The 18,690-nt window shown below is 37.6% G+C and overlaps 1 protein-coding gene across 7 annotated transcripts in view; it reads left to right on the top strand.

Moving 5' to 3' along the window:
- The window catches only part of EML5 (EMAP like 5), a 168,314-nt gene that overhangs the window by 144,563 nt on the left and 5,061 nt on the right, over positions 1–18,690 (top strand). For 3 of the 7 annotated variants that reach the window (XM_059914794.1, XM_059914793.1, XM_059914790.1), the window contains 7 exons: positions 7,455–7,628; positions 8,448–8,656; positions 12,291–12,448; positions 13,861–13,975; positions 16,084–16,272; positions 16,445–16,617; positions 18,284–18,446. In XM_059914794.1, the coding sequence (XP_059770777.1) occupies positions 7,455–7,628; positions 8,448–8,656; positions 12,291–12,448; positions 13,861–13,975; positions 16,084–16,272; positions 16,445–16,617; positions 18,284–18,446 (1,181 nt within the window). Of the gene's footprint in view, positions 1–7,454; positions 7,629–8,447; positions 8,657–12,290; positions 12,449–13,860; positions 13,976–16,083; positions 16,273–16,444; positions 16,618–18,283; positions 18,447–18,690 lie in introns of those variants that run through there. The other 4 variants (XM_059914792.1, XM_059914791.1, XR_009500978.1 and 1 more) reach the window with 4 other exon arrangements.

Raw genomic sequence — 18,690 nt, 5'->3', positions numbered from 1 at the left:
TTTCCACTGCTGCTTAGCACACTACAAATTGCAGTGATTCTGTTTTAAAACTTGACAGGTTTTGAGTGCTGCGTGTATTGCTATTCCACAACATTTTTTTGTTGTTGAAGTATAGTTGATGTACAACATTATATTAGTTTCAGGTGTACAGCATTGTGATTCATTTTTTTACAGCTTATACTCCACTAAAAGTTATTACAAGATAATGGCTATAATTACCCTGTGCTATACAATATATCCTTACCTATTTTATACAAAGCAGTTTGTATCTCTTAATATCGTACCCCTAATTTGCCCCTCCCCTCTTTCCTCTCTCCTTAGGTAACCACTGGTTTGTTTTCTATGTCTGTGAGTCTGTTTCTGTTTTACATATACATTCGTTTGTATTGTTTTTTAGATTCTACATATAGGTCATGTCATACCGTATTTGTCTTTCTCTATCTGACTTACTTCACTAAATATGCTATTCTCTAGGTCTATCCACATTGCTGCCATTTTTTTGTTTTTTAACCAGTGTATATCTATCATGTCAAAACAAGGGAGGGGAAAGGAAAATAGACTTTGAATGTCAAACTCAAAAGGCACAGTGAAGTGTGGATTATGTTGTTATGAAATTAGTTGGTAAAACATTGTGTTTATTATGCAATGTTACTATAACTGTGCTGAAAGAATACAATATATGTCAACATTTTCACACTAAACTTTATCACAGTATTCCCAGTTCACAGGAAAGCAAAAATCAGAAAAATTAGAAACTTTAAAACAATATCTCATCACAACAGAATTTCTTCAAAAAAAAAATAAAATGTGGCTACATCCTAAGTAAGGTTCTGAATGACTCATTTGTTAGCTAATCAAGAAAAGCTGTTTATTACTGTGAGTTAATTAAATCACGTTTGATTGCAACGAACAAGTGTCCAGAGAAAATAAACTTAAGACTATTAGCTTTTTGGCAAAAAACCATTGCTAAAAGAACTGAGGACATTGGGAACAACATCAGTAGTCACTAAAAACAAGACCAAAAAAAGGCAGATGATTTTTAATGGTTTCCCTTGGCTCTTGATGGGTTGACAAATGTTGCCAGTTGTTTATTTGAGGAATCAGTGCAGACTTTTAAGTGACTGAAGTTTGCCTCTATGAATGGTGCCCATGGAACAACTACAAAAGATAATATTTTCAAATAAGTTAAGAAAACATGAATTTAGTACAACCTGAAGTGGAATCTGCTAAGATGTATTACAGCTGATGGTGGTAAAAATATCTGTGGAGCTAGAGCAGAAAAGGGGATAGGTGATTAAATTTAAAAGGCTTATAATCATTTAAGGCATTTATGGCTATTCATTGTATTATTTGTCAGCAGGTGGTTTATGGAAAATATTTCAATCTATCATGTGTAATTGAACTTCAATATTTTGTTATTGAGAGTCAACAGTTAATTTTGTTAGCTCTCATAGACTTAACCATCATCAGTTCCGTTAATTTATGTTAGAAATAGAAGGTGAAAGTCCTGACTTGCCCTATCCCCACAGCAGTTCAGTGGTTTAGCAGTGGTAACATTTTGGATTTTTTTTTTTTTTTTTTTTTGGCAATTTCTGTAGCTCAGAGCCAGGACTGAAATTTTTCTGAGTGAGAACTGCCCTCAGTCTCTGTTATGGAAAACTCAGTGGCTTTGGAAATTAGTTTTTGCTGCATACTTGATAATGTTTCTTAACGATTCAACCTGAAATTACAGGGAAATTACAATTACAACCTGAAATTTCAATTACAGTGCTTATATGTGAAACTTATACTGCAGGAAAGTCATTTGATGACAACTAATCTTTGAATCACAAGTAACGCCAAACTTCTCTATATACTTCTCATACTGTCAAAAATGAAGACAAGAAGTGAGATTCCCATTCCCACACAAATTTGCAGCAAATGTATTTTCTGGGCTCAAGTTACAGTTCCAGCAGCATTTTTTAGATCTTGATACACGCATAGAGAAAATTTCCATATTTAAAAAATCTGTTTAACTGTACAATTGAGGAACTTCCACCTAACCTTCAATTTAAAGTTATTATTCTGCAATGTAATAAATGCTAAAAGGCAAATATCAAGATAAGACTCTAATAGAATTTTCTGAATGCCTTCCAAGTGATTAATATGCTCAATTAAAATCCTATGCTTTTGGATGATATTCATATTTGACAGTACCTATCTGTGTGAGACATTTTCACAGTTGAAAATTATTATAGATCATTATCAGATGGACATTTGTAATTTTTTTAAAAAAACAAACTCTGATTTTGAACCCCACTTAAGTGAATTATCCCCCCCAAAAAATTTCATTCTCATTAATAGATCTATATTATAAAAATTTTCACTCAATGAATTTCATCAATAAAAATTTTGTGAAAATTTGTTTTCTTTTATTACACAAGTACCTGCATAATACCTTGCATTTTGTCTCTTATCTGACCCTTTACAGTGAAAGTTGCTGACTTCTGCTTTAGAGGGAGACAGGCAATAAATAAGTACTTTGTTTTTAAATAACATGATCTAAGATGGTGATAAATGTGATAAAAACAACAAATAGGGCGATGGCAACAAAACAGAGTGTTTTTTCAGAGGTGGTAACATTTAGCTAGGCCAAGAATGATACAAAACAACGATACCTGAAGGGTGATCTGGGGGCTCTAGGCTGAGGCCTGGTTGGGAATCCTACGACCACCCACACATTCAGTGATTCACTAGAAGGAATCACAGGACCCAGAGATAGTTACGGTGCTGTAGCTTATTACAATGATCAGCAAGGGAAAAAGACACATCAGGTGGAGCCTAGAGGATCGAGGCACAGGCTTTCTATGTCTCTTCCAAAACACTCCTCCAGGGGTCACACAGAACCTGCTTCTTCTACCAGCAGCCAGATATATCAATGCAGGTGCAGTGTTTCTGCCCAGGGAAACCCACTGAAGACTCGGAGACCAAGGTTTTTACTGGGGGCTGGTCACATAGACACAAAGCCACAACTACTAAAATACCATAGTCCCAGAAGAAAGCAGGTATTCAGTGCCCCCCGTGGACAAAATAACCTTATCAACATAGGGAACATTTCAAAAGTCAAGTTCTTACACACTAGCAAGCAGGCCATTCTAGTGATAGTCACCTCAGTCCTGCTTCTGTTAACTCCCTCCTGGGGAGGCCCTAAAGCTGAATCGAGAAACAGGAAGGTCCGTGTGACTGCAGTAAGGCCTCTAAGTTGAACCTAGAGAGGGGCAGGAGTCGGTCACGTAGGGCTTTGCCAATCACGGAGAGGAGTTTGGATTCGTGCTAAGCACAGAGTCCATCATTGGAGAGTTTTAAGCAAGGGAGTTATGGGATCTAATTTTTATTTATTTTATTTATTTATTTATTTATTTTTGGCTGCGTTGGGTCTTCATTGCTGCGCGCGGGCTTTTCTCTACTTGTGGCGAGCAGGGGCTAGTCTTCGTTGCGGTACGCGGGCTTCTCATTGCGGTGGCTTCTCATTGCGGAGCATGGGCTCTAGGCACGCGGGCTTCAGTAGTTGTGGTGTGTGGGCTCAGTAGTTGTGGCTCGTGGGCTCTAGAGCGCAGGCTCAGTAGTTGTGGCGCACGGGCTTAGTTGCTCCATGGCACGTGGGATCTTCCGGGACCAGGGCTGGAACCCGTGTACCCTGCACTGGCAGGCGGATTCTCAACCACTGCGCCACCAGGGAAGCCCTGTGATCTAGTTTATCCTTTGAGGAAATCACTCTCTGCACTATTAGGAATATAAAGGGGAAAGAGCCTCCAGAAAACTAGGAGGCTATCATAGTAGTCCGAGCAAAAGACATTTTAAACTAGGGTGTTAGGAGTGAAAATGAAGAGAACTAGATAAATATGGACTGTATCTTAGAGGTAAATCCAGGTTTTTTTTGATAAATTGGATGAGGGGGCATGAGAGAAAGTAAGGAGTCAGGACTAAATTAATTTTTTGCTTGAGCAGCTGGCTAAATGAGATGGGGGAATACTTTGGAAGAAATAGATGGGCAGGGAGAAATTGCCTACAGTCATAAGGAATGAAGGGAGTGTAGGTTCAAATGCAAGAAAACTGGTAGATTTGGAGGTGGGAAAATAAGGAACCTCCTCTCTGATGGCTTTTATTTCATCAGCTGAGAGTGAGGAGATGGTGAAGTAGGTGGGGGAAGAGTTTTGGAATCATCACTTTGGAATGTGGGAGAGAAAATATATATATTAGAAAAGATATGGTATAATTACCATTTGAATACAGTAGATGTGTTTTGAGTAGACACTAAGGGAATATCTTTTGTCTCTGACAAAGTTTTTTCAGCCCACTCAAGACTGTGTCAGGAGGTAAGAATTTGACATTTTTGATCCTTAAAGCAACTCAAGGAGACCTCTCTCTGGTCTAGGTTACTATTTGTCCTGATAGGCAGTTGTCCATTAAGTGACTTTAGTGATTTTCCATGAGCCCTCTAATGACAGAAAATAAGGAAATTTACTATCACACAAGAGTGGAGTGGGAGGGCGGTCTCCTGCATTTGCTGATTCAGGAGCTCCACGGTGTGCTGCTTCCTATCTCTTCTGCTCTGCCATCCTCTCAGCATTGGCTTCACCCATAAGGCTGTGGTATTTGTGTTATAAAAGGGCTGCCAGTAGCAGTTGGAGTTACATGCTTCCTTGCTTTTTCATCAAGTGGGAAAGAGGATAAAAACTTCTTTCGAAACTATGACCTAAAATGAGTGCTTCCTTTTAGCCTGATTGAGTCATTTTAAGATGTGAGCAAAGCCCTGTACTAAGAAGACCCTGATCTGGGGATACTGTGTGCTCTTGGCTTGAATCTGGATTACTGAACTGAATCACTAATGTCAGGGGCGGGGGAATGGGAGGGTGAGGGTTGTGGGGTATGAGGGGGTGTTATCACAACGGGCTCAGACAGTTAGCTGAGCACGCAGTGTCTTTCCCCTGAATCACTTGCATTGCATGAGGAAGGCATGGATTCCTGAATAAAACTGGAGCTTTATTAAGAAGGAAGGAGGAATGGATGCTGGGTGTACAGAAAAGAGTTGTCCACTATAGGAACCAAAGGGCAAAATACAGTTGGCACACTTAATGGTCCATATTAAAACTTTGTTTTTAAAATATAGTGTTTTCTATGCCGCATCGAAGGCAAACTAAGGGATGAAAAAAGAATATCCTTTAAAACTTTGATTATTATGAGATCCATTTGTAATTTTAAGGGACCCTTATGGCATCTCTATACTGGAGACTAAGAGTCAAGAATGGTTATGAAAAGTTCGTGGGATTGATTTTCTGGAGACAGGTTGGTGTGGAAAGAGTGAGAATAGAACCTGGGTGCTGACAATAGCACACCTCTGCTGGCTCTGCCAGCTCTGAGTTGTGTGACCTAGGCCAAGTAACTTAACTTCTCTGAGCCTGAGTTCATAGGGAAACATAACTGCCTAGAAACAGGGATCAGAAAGAATGAGATGTCCCTGGTAACATGCCTTGCCCATGATGGGCAGTCCTGTCTGGTAGCCTACAGGAAGGCGAGAAATAAGAGTAGTATCTGTGTTACTCTAGCAATGACCACTTTCAAATTACAGGAGAAAATAAAATATACTTAATGAGCGTAATTCAGTCTTTCTTTAGTAAGTTAGGCCTTGAGAAGGTCCAGTAATTTAAATCTTAAATATTGTTACTGATGTAAGTTTTGGACACTCTAAATGTGTAACAATCCCATAACATTGTCATACCTATATGTTTTAAGATGTAAATTCTTGGTATAAGCTTCTTACCATCTCATTTGATTTTTTATAGAAGTTTGAAAAGCTCACTAATTCAGTTTACTTAAAATTACTTGCTATTTAAATTTTAGATAAATGTAATTCTTTGTAATTTGTGGAATATTAAATTTGGAGAATATTAAATAAGTGATATTTCTTGAAAATTCATTATCTACATCATCACATTTAGACAAATATAGTATATGGGTTGCCCAGAGGTTCTTTTTGTAAATATATAAAAATGTTTCTGTATTACAGAAGACCTATATAATATTTAGCACTGACAAAATGTTATGGAATGATCTCCAGCACATATGTATATATATACATATTTTACATTTAAACCATCTGGCGTTCCTTACTGAATTAAGTTTACCCGTCCCTCATATCCTTTGACATTTATTGAATGAGGAACATTCTAATTTTAGTCCAGTGCTTTAATTATTGTGGTCAATTTTTCACACATAAATACTCTATTATATGGTAAATTTTTATGTCTATTTCCATGTAGTTTTGATTTTTTTTACAGTTGCATAAATCTTTGAATGATTTTTACTTAATGATACTTAAATTTAATTCCCTGAGTTAATATATTGTAACAACTTTGTTTGAAGAACTGTCAGATTTAATTTATCATGGTATACTATAAATTGTAGATGGTACATAATATAGTCTAAATTCATCAGAATATTTTCTTTAGAGACCACAATTTCTTTCTGCATCGAATGATTTTAAGGGGGGGTGGCTCATCTTTTCGTAATATTTCTCTATTTTTGCAATATTTGTACCAGATTTATAATTTGAAGCAAATGCACTTCCATATTTTGATTATTTTACTAAAAGTACTTATGTTCTGAGACTGAATTAGCTGCTGAATTGACTTACCTATTCCTTTTTATAGGGTGCAATTCATGAAAAAAGGACAGTCCAAAGCTATGGTTTTTTAACGTAGGAAATACAGAGAACTGGGAAAACTTTTTAAGCAGTAGAAACAGGCTGGACAAGATAAATTTAAAAATCTAAAAAAGAAAAAAAACAACAAATATAATTTTTTTAAAAGATTAGCAGTTTAATTTCTTCCATGAAATCCTGTTTAAAAAAAAAAAAAACTACTGTCTTATAAAGTGATATGAACTTATTAGTTTTTTACCAGATATATGCCTATCCAGTTAAAGATTTCCTTTGTGATCTATTCAGGTGGTTTCCTACCTATTGCCTTTCTCAGTTTGTATTTACTTTCTATCTCTCCTTCATATAACATAGGTAGTAAATATATCCTGGTATTTCATAAGTGTATAATGTTTGTATATTTCTGCACATAATTATATAAAGATTTAACGTGTATCTAAAACATGCATTATTTTTTGAAAAGTTCTTTAAAGTTGTGATTGCCTAATTTGCTTGTCTAAATGCTATTTTCTCAAAAGTGCAATTTGGACTATAGCCTGAGGAAGTAGTCTGTATTTTTCTCCCTTCCTTTCCTTTCTCTTCCCTTTTCTTTCTTTCTTTTCAATTCAGTCTTAGTTTTGAGCTACTTTTTATTAAGTACACTGTCTTTCTTTGGTACATATTTTTCCTGTGTTTCAGAGATGAGTATGCATCAGCCTTAGAAATGGAAACATTTGTAATAGGTGTGTTACAACTTTTGGATTTTATCTTTGTTTAGCTACAGCTCCTTCCATCCACATCTGGGATGCAGTGAACAAGCGGACTTTATCGATACTAAGATGCTACCATTCAAAGGGAGTGTGTTCAGTCAGTTTCAGTGCTACTGGTAAACTCTTGCTATCTGTGGGGCTAGACCCAGAACATACAGTTACCATTTGGAGATGGCAGGAAGGTAGGATTTTTTTTTCTTTGTAATTTTAAAAAATAAAAATGGGGTGATAGGAATTTTCTGTTTCATATTTGTGTTAACTTGGTGATTGAAACCATTATTCACTATTGAGCCCTACTCAATACCCATACACAGTTGTAGGTATGTTCCACTTTCAAAACCCAGTGAAATTGTAAACAAAGTATAAACTAATGAAAGTTATTAATATTATAAATGATTCACTGTTCTTTCCTTTCAGTAAGAAACTATGCATGTAAGTGTCTTGCTAATTATTATTTGGTTGGTTATAGAGGATCTTACTCAAGAATGCGATGAATTATATTGTTAAGTGATAATGGAACAGCAATAGGGTAATATTACTTTAACACATTTCGGACAAAACTTTTCGGTTACATAGCCATTATAAAAAGTGAAATTCATAGAACTACACAGAAAAAAATAAGATATGGTTTCTAAAATGCCCCTTAAATTATAATGAAGCTTTCCATAAATCACACATCACTTGCAAAAATATGTAAAAAGGACCCTCTACACTAGTAATTGTATGTCATGTGATTGCTAGGTAGCAGTGCAAGGGACATGCCCTCTCTCTTTTTTGGGGGCCGTGCCGGCGCAGCTTGTGGAATCTTAGTTCCCCGATCAGAGGGCCCTCAGCAGTGAAAGCGCTGAGTCTAACCACTGGACCGCCAGGGAATTCCCTGCTCTCTCTTTTTATAAGCATTTATTTTTTGAACTATATATTTTCAATAACTGTTTGATCCTGTAAAAATTAGCTTAGTTCTTATACTAACCTAGAAAATTTTGTTGTATCTTTTTTATCAGGTGCCAAAATTGCCAGCAGAGCTGGTCACAACCAACGTATTTTTGTGGCAGAATTCCGACCAGATTCAGATTCCCAGTTTGTCTCTGTGGGAGTAAAACATGTTAAGTTCTGGACATTGGCAGGAAGAGCTCTTCTTAGCAAAAAAGGGCTACTGAGCACACTGCAAGATGCCCGGATGCAGACCATGCTTGCTGTTGCATTTGGTGCAGTATGTTTCTTAAAATGCGTGTGGTAGTATAACTGTGAATTACCCAAATTGGACTAGTTTGAATTTTCTTGCCTTAGATAGATGAACCACATGAATGTTGTTTATATGGCACTCTAGTCCACTAATCCTTACATATGTCCTGGTCATGCATATATTTCATCTTTCAAATTCTGATACTTTCAGAAATCAGGGACTGGGAAAGAAAGTTAACGAGGGAGAAGGATTATAAAACATCTGAGTCCTTGGGCCACTGCCATTCTCAAAAGCCTTCATTAATTTTATAACTGTCACCCTAAATCTCCTAGGTTCTAATAATTTGTCAGAATAGGAGAAAGATAAGTCATGAAATGTGATTTTTCTAGTATTTAAGGTGGTACTTGGTTTAGGATTTCCTTTGCTTCCTATCATCTTAACTCACTGCTTATTATGTAGTTGGAAGTGCTCTTGGCCAGTGTCTCTCATTAAAGGGAAGAAGTCGAGCACAGTTCCTGGTCTAGTTTACTAGGAAGAGTGTTCAAGAGCCATTTCCTCCCCTCCCCTCCCCCATTCCACCTGGGCTTGTGATTTACAAGACACATCTCTTTCCTTTAATACCTTGCCCTGGCCAGGCTTTTTAAATCCTTTGGTGCATCAAAAAACTAAGTCGGTTTTCTTACTAAAGTGTTTATGTGGGTATGTAATACTTGAAGGAAGAAAATTATAATTCTAGATTCTTAAAGAACACTTATATTTTTGAGACCATTGAAAGTGCTGGTTGTGCTATGTCGAACTTCAGTTAAATATTGTGGAGATTCTTAATACAAGACCAGTAATTCCTTTCCAGAAGAAAAACTTATGCATTCAAGTGTTTGACATTTAATATGCCCATGTACATTAACTTTCTTTGTGTATAAAATTCCTTATTTAGTCAATTGCCCATTCCCAATAGAAAATAAACTTGAAGATTAGACTGTTAGTCATATGTGAGGAGCCTTTAGAAATTACAAGTAAAAGAGTGATACTATTGCACGTTCACTGTTCTTTTGCCTAAATAAAAGCCTTCTCAATATTTTCATTAAAAAAAAAGAATATTAGTCATAATTGACTTATGTTTGAAGCAACAGTGCAATCAGTGGGAATGTTTTGTCATATAACAAAATGGGTTGATGTTCAGTTTAAGCCTTTTTGAGCATCCTCTATGCTAGGGGCTATGAAAGGAGCAGGCGAAGTAAAATGTTAGTTTTTACATTCCAATCGCAGATAAGGCATGAATTAAAGATGCTCCTATATGACAAGTATTGAGTTGGCCAAAAGGTTCGTTCAGTTTTTTCTGTAAGATGGCTCTAGTAGCACTTAGCTGTCTTTAACTTCATTAGAAACAATTTTGTTAGATTGTATGTGACAGCTGTCATATCAGCGTGCATTTAAAAAAAGACTTATCAAAATTGGTGAATTTTTGTGTAGCCATTTTAATATTGAAGATGGAAGAAAAAAAGCAACATTTTCGGCCTATTATGCTTTATTATTTCAAGAAAGATAAAAACGCAACTGAAATGCAAAAAACAGATTTGTGCAGTGTATGGAGAAGGTGCTGTGACTGATTGAACATGTCAAAAGTGGTTTGTGAAGTTTTGTGCTGGAGATTTCTCACTGGACAGTGCTCCATGTTCGGGTAGACCAGTTGAAGTTGATAGCGATCAAATCAAGACATTAATTGAGAACAATCAACGTTATACCACGAGGAAGATAGCCGACATACTCAAAATATCCAAATCAAGTGTTGAAAATCATTTGCACCAGCTTGAATCGCTTTGATGTTTGGGTTCCACATAAGTTAAGCAAAAAAAAACCTTGACCGTACTTCTGCATGCGATTCTCTACTTAAACATAATGACAATGTTCCATTTTTTAAAATAAATTGTGATGGGCTATGAAAAGTGGATATTGTACAATAATGTGGAATGGAAGAGATGGTGGGACAGACGAAATGAACCACCACCAACTACACCAAAGGCCCGTCTTCATCCAAAGAAGGCAAGGTAATGTTGTGTATATGGTGGGATTGGAAGGGAGTCCTCTATTATGAGCTCCTTCAGGAAAACCAAACGATTAATTCCAACAAGTACTGCTCCCAGTTAGATCAACTGAAAGCAGCACTCAACGAAATGCATCCAGACTTAGTCAATAGAAAACACATAGTCTTCCATCAGGATAACACAAGACTGCATGTTTCTTTGATGACGAGGCAAAAACTGTTACAGCTTGGCTGGGAAGTTATGATTCATCTGCCGTATTCACCAGACATTGCACCTTCAGATTTCCATTTATTTAGGTATTTGCAAAATTCTCTTAATGGAAAAATTTCAATTCCCTGGAAGACTGTAAAAGGCACCTGGAACAGTTCTTTGCTCAAAAAGATAAAAAGTTTTGGGAAGATGGAATTATGAAGTTGCCTGAAAAATGGCAGAAGGTGGTGGAACAAAAAGGTGAATATGTTGTTCAGTAAAGTTCTTGGTGAAAATGAAAAATGTGTCTTTTATTTTTACTTAAAAACTGAAGGCACTTTTTGGCCAATCCAATATAATCACTGTTTTCCAAATATGAGATATAGAGATTAAGCATAAATGCTGAGGAATTTGAAGTAATATTAAATTGTAGGGAAATTAAGCGTACAAACTAGTATTCTCAGAAAGATTCAAGAAAATCTGTTTGTTTTTGATACAATCCAAAATCTTATTTTCTTATTGGTTCTTTCCATATTGTTTTTGGTGAAGGATCTTATACAAGTTGCTCTAAAAGTGAAGCTAAAATGAGACAAAAATAGCACATAATGCAGGATTTGATTTCTCCAGTTTTTGCATAAATGAACTATATATGAGGATTGCAATTCTCAAAGTCACCTAAATCATTCTTAAATTTTTGGTACCTTAACAGATTTATCTTATTTTGGATTCATTGCAGAAATGCATTAACTTTTGCTATTTTGATTTTAAGAAATCATGGCAAATATTAATTTTCATACACAATTTCTGAAAAACTACAACTTTGCTACAGATAATAGTTTTACTTTCCATGACAAAATACTTTATCAAACCTAATAAAAGTTATTTTCACTTCCTATTCCTATTCTTATTTTTAATCTCAGTTACTAATGACCTTTAAGTTATTTCTTGGGCAGCTAGAGGGAAGCAATCCAAAGAGATGATATAAACTAGAATTACAGCATTTTTGAATTGGAAGGGACCTTAGAGACCTTAGGGACTTAGAAATCCCTCATTTTACACTGAAAAAGTTGATACTCATAGAGGTTAAAAGTCTTGACCAAAGTTATTCCAGCTAATAAGCAAAAGATCTGGAAAAGGAAACGGCCCTAACAAAGCTAAGCCTTGAGTTCAGGTTTTCAGACTCTTGACTCTACTGTTTTCCCGCCATCCATGCTCTCTGTATCAAAAAGGTGACATAGTGCGACTCTCTCTGAGTCCACCCATGTGTCTCTCCACACGTACCCTTTTTCCTCCTAATAAACACTTTACTTGTTTCACTACCAAAAAAAAAAAAAAAGGCGACATAGGCTCACACTTACATAGAGAATTGCTGTTTGAACTCTATTTGAACTTTTCATGAGTTTATCTCCCCCTTCCCCACTCCTTTTCAGAATAACTTGACGTTTACAGGTACCATCAGTGGAGATGTCTGTGTGTGGAAAGACCACATATTGTGTAGAATCGTGGCCAGAGCTCACAACGGGCCTGTGTTTGCCATGTACACCACCCTTCGAGACGGACTTATTGTCACTGGTGGCAAGGAGAGGCCGTGAGTCCTCTTTCTTTTCACAGCCTTACTGAATATTCATGCGTTGTGATGCCTCTGGTTTGCAGTTAGTTATGTCTAGGCCACATGGATTATCCTCTGACCTTCCTCCTCATATGCGTCTCCTTTACTGCCTTTTATGCACCTTCTTGTTGATTTTTATTTCTGGTCTTAAATCCCTCCCAGTGTTTTTCACATTGTAGATAAGTCTAAACTCCAACGGGGTGATCATTTTTCTGAGGTATGGATAGGTAGCTATCCTGCAGGTTAGGAATTGATTTTCTTAATGTCTCTCTGCCTGTATAAATATTGGCTGAGTAGTAGGTGGTGATCTATGGGGGAATCTTTGCCATTGGACTCAGGATGCATCTCGACTGCCTGCTTTCTTTTTGGTTCAAACTGGATACTAAGGGATAAAATTCATACTGCTGCATTAGAAAAGGATGAGAGGATACTAGAAATAAACTTTGCCTTGTTTGCTTTTGCTTGAGGCAAACTTGTTAGATAAAATTAAGACCTCAAAATGTGTGCAGAGAGGCCTTTTTCTGAGTGGTTTTCAAATCTCCCAGTGGAAACCAGATACTTATCATTGATTTCCTACTAACATATTCATATGCATGTTAAAATGGAATGTATATGTGACCGGGAAGTAAGTACATTCCTATACAGCATTGAAAGAACCCACAAATATGCAGCAGCTTTTGCCTTTCACATAAAGGAAGACTGTATAAGAGAAAAAACCATAAATGGGCTATATTTATCTTTTGCATATTACTCTGACACTCGTGTTTCCACACCTCATCTAGTCTTGCACACTCCTACTCACTAGTAACCTACTAAACTGTTCAGTAGCATATTTAATAATAATGGTTGGAAAGAAATGTGCTGCTCTTTTGGCCCTGAAAATATATTCTGTAGCACAGCATCTGTAATCCTATTATCTAGCCTTGCATTTCCATTATCCTCTTAACATTAAGAATCATTTTGGGGACTTCCCTGGCAGTCCAGTGGTTAGGACTTGGCACTTTCACTTCTGTGGCCCAGGTTCAACCCCTGGTCGGAGAACTAAGATCCCACAAGCCACATGGCACAGCCAAAAAAAAAAAAAAAAATTCACTTTGCACGTTTCCTCAGTCAAGAAGTATTATGAGAGAGGATATATGATGTATGGGCAGGGGGCGGTGCTAAATAAACTTATGCTAATGTCAGAAAAATAAGTGTTCATAAAATAAAATTTGCTTAAACTGAATGTTTGAGACACTGTATCTTAAAATTACCATAGAAAGTTTATAAGAATATAAAGATTGGAGCTTCTTTTTCTGTTCTGCTTATAATTTAGTATTTGTTTATAATAAACATTATTTGTAATAGCCAATAATAAATGCTTCTTTTGGTTTGGGTTGTTATTTTCTTAGGTCAAAAGAAGGAGGAGCAGTCAAACTGTGGGATCAGGAACTGAGGCGATGCCGCGCCTTCAGGCTTGAGACAGGACAAGTCACAGATTGTGTCCGTTCTGTGTGCAGAGGCAGAGTAAGATGTTTCTTGAGGCATTACAGTGCAGCAGACAGTAGAAAACAGTTATTCCTGTGATTCTCTCACCTTTCGCAACTTGATGAATAATAACTTAAAGATGGACTTGCTTGCCAGTTTTCCTCTGCCTCTTCTCTGCTGCTTTCTTTGCAGAAAGACAGGAAGCTGTTCTCCTAAGCACTGTATCTAAACCTCCTTATTTTCTTGCATCTGCTAATTCAACTCTGGTAGACAGTTGAATTTATTTGCCAGTTGACTCGTTTTGATTAAAGCAGCTGTCTCCATTTGTTTAAAAAATACACATTGCTCTAAAAAATTTGACCATGCATGCACTCACAATAAGTGTATTTATAAATTACATACATGTATTATCCTGTCTGTGTATTAAATATTAGTTAAGCTTACTTTTATTTATAGTTATTTTTAACTAAAATCCGATACTTTCTTCCTGTATCCCAATGCACTTACACCTCTTTGGAGATCTTCAGACTAATATATCATAGTCAAAGTCAAAACTTTGATGACTGGAGAAGCGAGGTATATTATCCTTAGCGTGGGCTCGCACATGCAGCCTGGCTCAGTGCTCTTGCAGATGCGCCTCTGGTGATAGAAAGCTTTGCATGAGCTAATGGCTGGCTTGCTACTAAATTAGTCAAAGCAAAAAATTCTCTGAAAGTATGTTATTTTGGTTTTGGACCCAAATCCAATGTGTGTATGTTGAGTTTGAGGGTGCTTCCCACACACCACCAAACAATTCTCCAACACCAGCAGCGTGTCCAAAAATTCAACTAAGTTCTGACAGTATCTACCAGAGAAGTCATTGGATTCCACAGGTTGAAGGTTCAATCCTACAAGACTGCTCCCCTCACCACCACGTCGGATGCCATGTTCTTACCTAGGCTTCTGACCAGCTGTAATTTGGAGTTCCCAGCAACTCCTCGTTGGACTTCAGACACCAGTCAGTTACCTGTCCTCTGACCCACTGCCTATAAGTTAGAGAGGGTTGTAGACCCCTCCTCAGGTTCAGTTATTTTGCTAGAGTGGCTTACAGAGCTCAGAGAAACACGTTACTTACTGGATCACCAGTTTATTGTAAAAGGATATAACTCATGAACTGCCAGATGTAGAACTGCACAGGGCAAGGTATATGGGAAGGGGAGAGGAGCTTCCATGACCACTCAGCCTGCATCTCCACGTGTGCACCAACCTGAAAGCTCTCCAAACCCTGACCTTTTGGGTTTTTATGGAGGCTTCTTATATAGTCATAATTGATTAAATCTTTCACTATTGGTAATTGATTCAACTTCTAGCCCCTCTCCCATCCCCGAGGTGGGGCAAGGAGAGAGTGAAACTGCCAGCCCCTAACCCCTAATCACATAGTAGGGTCTCCTGGCAACCAGCCCCCGTCCTTTGGTGAGGTCCATAACAAAAGATACCCCTCTTTTGTTCATCACTTAGGAAATTCCAAGGGTTTTAGGAGCTTCATGCCAGTAAGCGGGGACAGACCAAATATATAGGCCATCCCCAAGTTAAAGTTTTTCGATTTTAAGATGGTGCAAAAATGATACAAATTCAGTAGAAACCATATTTCGAATTTTGAATTTTGATCTTGCCCTGGCTAGTGATGTGCGGTACAATCCTCTCTCGCGATGCTGGGCAGCGCAGCAAGCCACAGCTCCCGGTCAGCCGCAAGGGCCGACAATCAGTTCTCTTACAGCCATGCTGTCTGTACCGAGACGACCGCTGTGTTTTTCACCTTCAGGATAGTATTCAATAAACGACATGAGGTATCCAACACTTTATTATAAAATAGGCTTTGTGTTAGATGATTTTGCCCAACTGGAGGCCCAAGTAGGTGTCCTGAGCATGTTTAAGGTAGGCCAGGCGGTCATGTTTGATAGGTTAGGTGTGTCAAATGCACTTTTAACTTATGACATTTTCAACTTATGATGGACTTATCAGATGCAACCCCATCATAAGTTGAGGAAGATCTGTATATTTCTTACTCTAAGTCACAGTATCACATAGGCCAGTAGGTCGTTCTCATATTATTAAGAAGAGCAACTGTGGTATCCCATTAAAATATATTGGCCCCACTTGTGTTTCAGGGCAAGATACTAGTAGGGACAAGGAATGCTGAAATAATTGAAGTTGGAGAGAAAAATGCAGCATGTAATATTTTAGTTAACGGTCATGTGGATGGACCTATATGGGGACTGGCGACACATCCTTCCAGGGATTTTTTCCTTTCTGCTGCAGAAGATGGGACAGTGAGACTCTGGGACATTGCTGATAAAGTAGGTATAATTTTTTTAAAAGATGTTACAATTTCTAAAAAGCAAAGTCCTAAATTGCTAGCACTTAAAGAACTATCTCAGCATTGTGTTGAGAATTTGGGGGAGAAACTGGTTTACTTTGTAAGTACTCTGCTTAATGTAGTTCTCTATGACTCTTTTGGTTCTTATGCAGAAGATGTTGAACAAAGTGAATTTGGGACATGCTGCTCGTACTGTGTGTTATAGCCCTGAAGGGGACATGGTGGCTATTGGAATGAAAAATGGAGAATTTATTATTTTACTTGTGAGCTCTCTAAAGATATGGGGAAAGAAGAGAGATAGACGATGTGCAATCCATGATATCAGGTTAGTCAACAAATGGAATGGTATGTCAAGGGTACTCTTTAAATGACCCAGCTTGCATTTGGAAAAAAGGTCCTTAGTGCCTGTAGCATTTCAACACATCATAAATTGTATTCTGAAATATGGCTGTTTGTATACTTATCTACTTCTCCTTACTAAATTATGAGTCCACTGGGCACCAACCACAGTGCCTTATAATAGCAAGTATTCAGGGAATGTTTGATGAATAAGTATCACATTGGACATGTCCAGTAAGTTCATCCTGCCAAGAATTATCTTCCATCTTCCCTTAAAAGTCTGGAAAATTAGGGAGTTCCCTGGCAGTCCAGTGGTTAGGACTTGGCGCTTTCACTGCTGTGGCCCGGGTTCAATCTCTGGTCAGGGAATTAGGATACTGCAAGCCGCACGGCATGGCAAAAAAAAAAAAAAAGCCTGGAAGGGCTTCCCTGGTGGTGCAGTGGTTAAGAATCCACCTGCCAATGCAGGGGACACAGGTTCGAGCCCTGATCGGGGAAGATCCCACATGCTGCAGAGCAGCTAAGCCCATGCGCCACAACTACTGAGCCTGCGCTCTAGAGCCCGTGAGCCACAACTACCGAGCCCGTGTGCCTAGAGCGTGTGCTCCGCAACAAGAGAAGCCACCACAATGAGAAGCCCGCGCACCACAACGAAGAGTAGCCCCCGCTCGCCGCAACTAGAGAAAGCCCGCGTGCAGCAACGAAGACCCAACGCAGCCAAAAAAAAAAAAAAAACCTGGAAAATTAAAGTTATAACCCCAAACATCTCTTAGAAAGCCTGAAAAATTAAACTTATAACCCCAAACGTCTTTTACTTCTCTTCATCTCCACTGAATATATAGTTCATTCATTTAATCCATAGTCATTGAACATCTATGCCCCAGATTATGAATTAATTAAAACTTTTCTTGAGCCTTTTTCAGTGCTTAAGCTTATATTAACAGTGGTTACCATTTACTGAGCACTTCTATGTGATCAAGATAGATTATTAAATCCAGGTCTGTCAAAAGCTTGCACTGTTTTCACCAGTAAAACCGTTTTTACAAATGAAACCTTCCTCAGATCTTCAGTATATAAAACAGTAATTATGGCTTCCCTCAGCTCTCCAGTTTCCCAAAGGTACATCAGCAAGACTTATGGAGCATTTTCAAAAAACTGAACTGTCCCATCCTGCTTTGCATCATCGATAGGCAAATAGTACTTTTATTATTTTAAAATAACTTCTTCAAGCTTCAAGTAGTATCACTTCATCTAATAACGTGGCATGCGTTAAGCTGGTCTGTGTCCCTTGCTATTAAGACATGATCTTTCCAGATGAAAGGCTCCTATCGTACTGAATTATGTAATTTAGGAATATATGTAAATAGTGGCTTTTTAAAAACTGAGCTATTTTTAAAGAAATTAGGAGATGAAAATTCAGGAACCACTTAATGTTGAAGTAAAATATAAACCTTTTGTTTTATGTAACACAGGCAAATATCAGTATACACAATCTGTTGTGCCTATCAGGTAAATCTGTTTGAGGCCATATCACACATTATTTATCTCAAATACTTATTTTTGAGAGCTGAAAAGTCAGTGGTCTTAAATGTTTATACTATTTCATGTGGTCTAATGCATCTTTTACATGTAATCTTTTGTTACATGTTCAGATTTAGTCCAGATTCCCGGTTTCTGGCAGTGGGTTCCAGTGAGAATTCAGTGGATTTTTATGACCTAACATTGGGTCCCACCCTTAACAGAATCAGCTACTGCAAAGACATCCCAAGCTTTGTCATTCAAATGGACTTCTCTGCAGATAGCAGACATCTCCAGGTACAGTACCAAGACTACGCGAATAGTTTTTTCATTTTGTTTGTTAGTGAATGCTTTTAAAACTCCTCCGTTCCAGAGCTTCTCAACTCTTGCCTTTTATTCACTACTATTCACTGTTTCTGCATAAATTCTTTACTATTCTTACCAGTCCTTTTCTTCATTTTTTTTGCTCACAGATTTTTGTGGTCATGTTTTAGTCTTAATAATGTTAGAAATGTAAATCAAGTAACACTATGCCAGTTTA

Source organism: Balaenoptera ricei, chromosome 2 (genome assembly GCF_028023285.1).
Source record: "Balaenoptera ricei isolate mBalRic1 chromosome 2, mBalRic1.hap2, whole genome shotgun sequence".
NCBI lineage: Eukaryota > Metazoa > Chordata > Mammalia > Artiodactyla > Balaenopteridae > Balaenoptera > Balaenoptera ricei.
The sequence above is the reverse complement of the archived record's forward strand: the minus strand, read 5'-3'. Positions and strand labels throughout refer to the sequence as shown.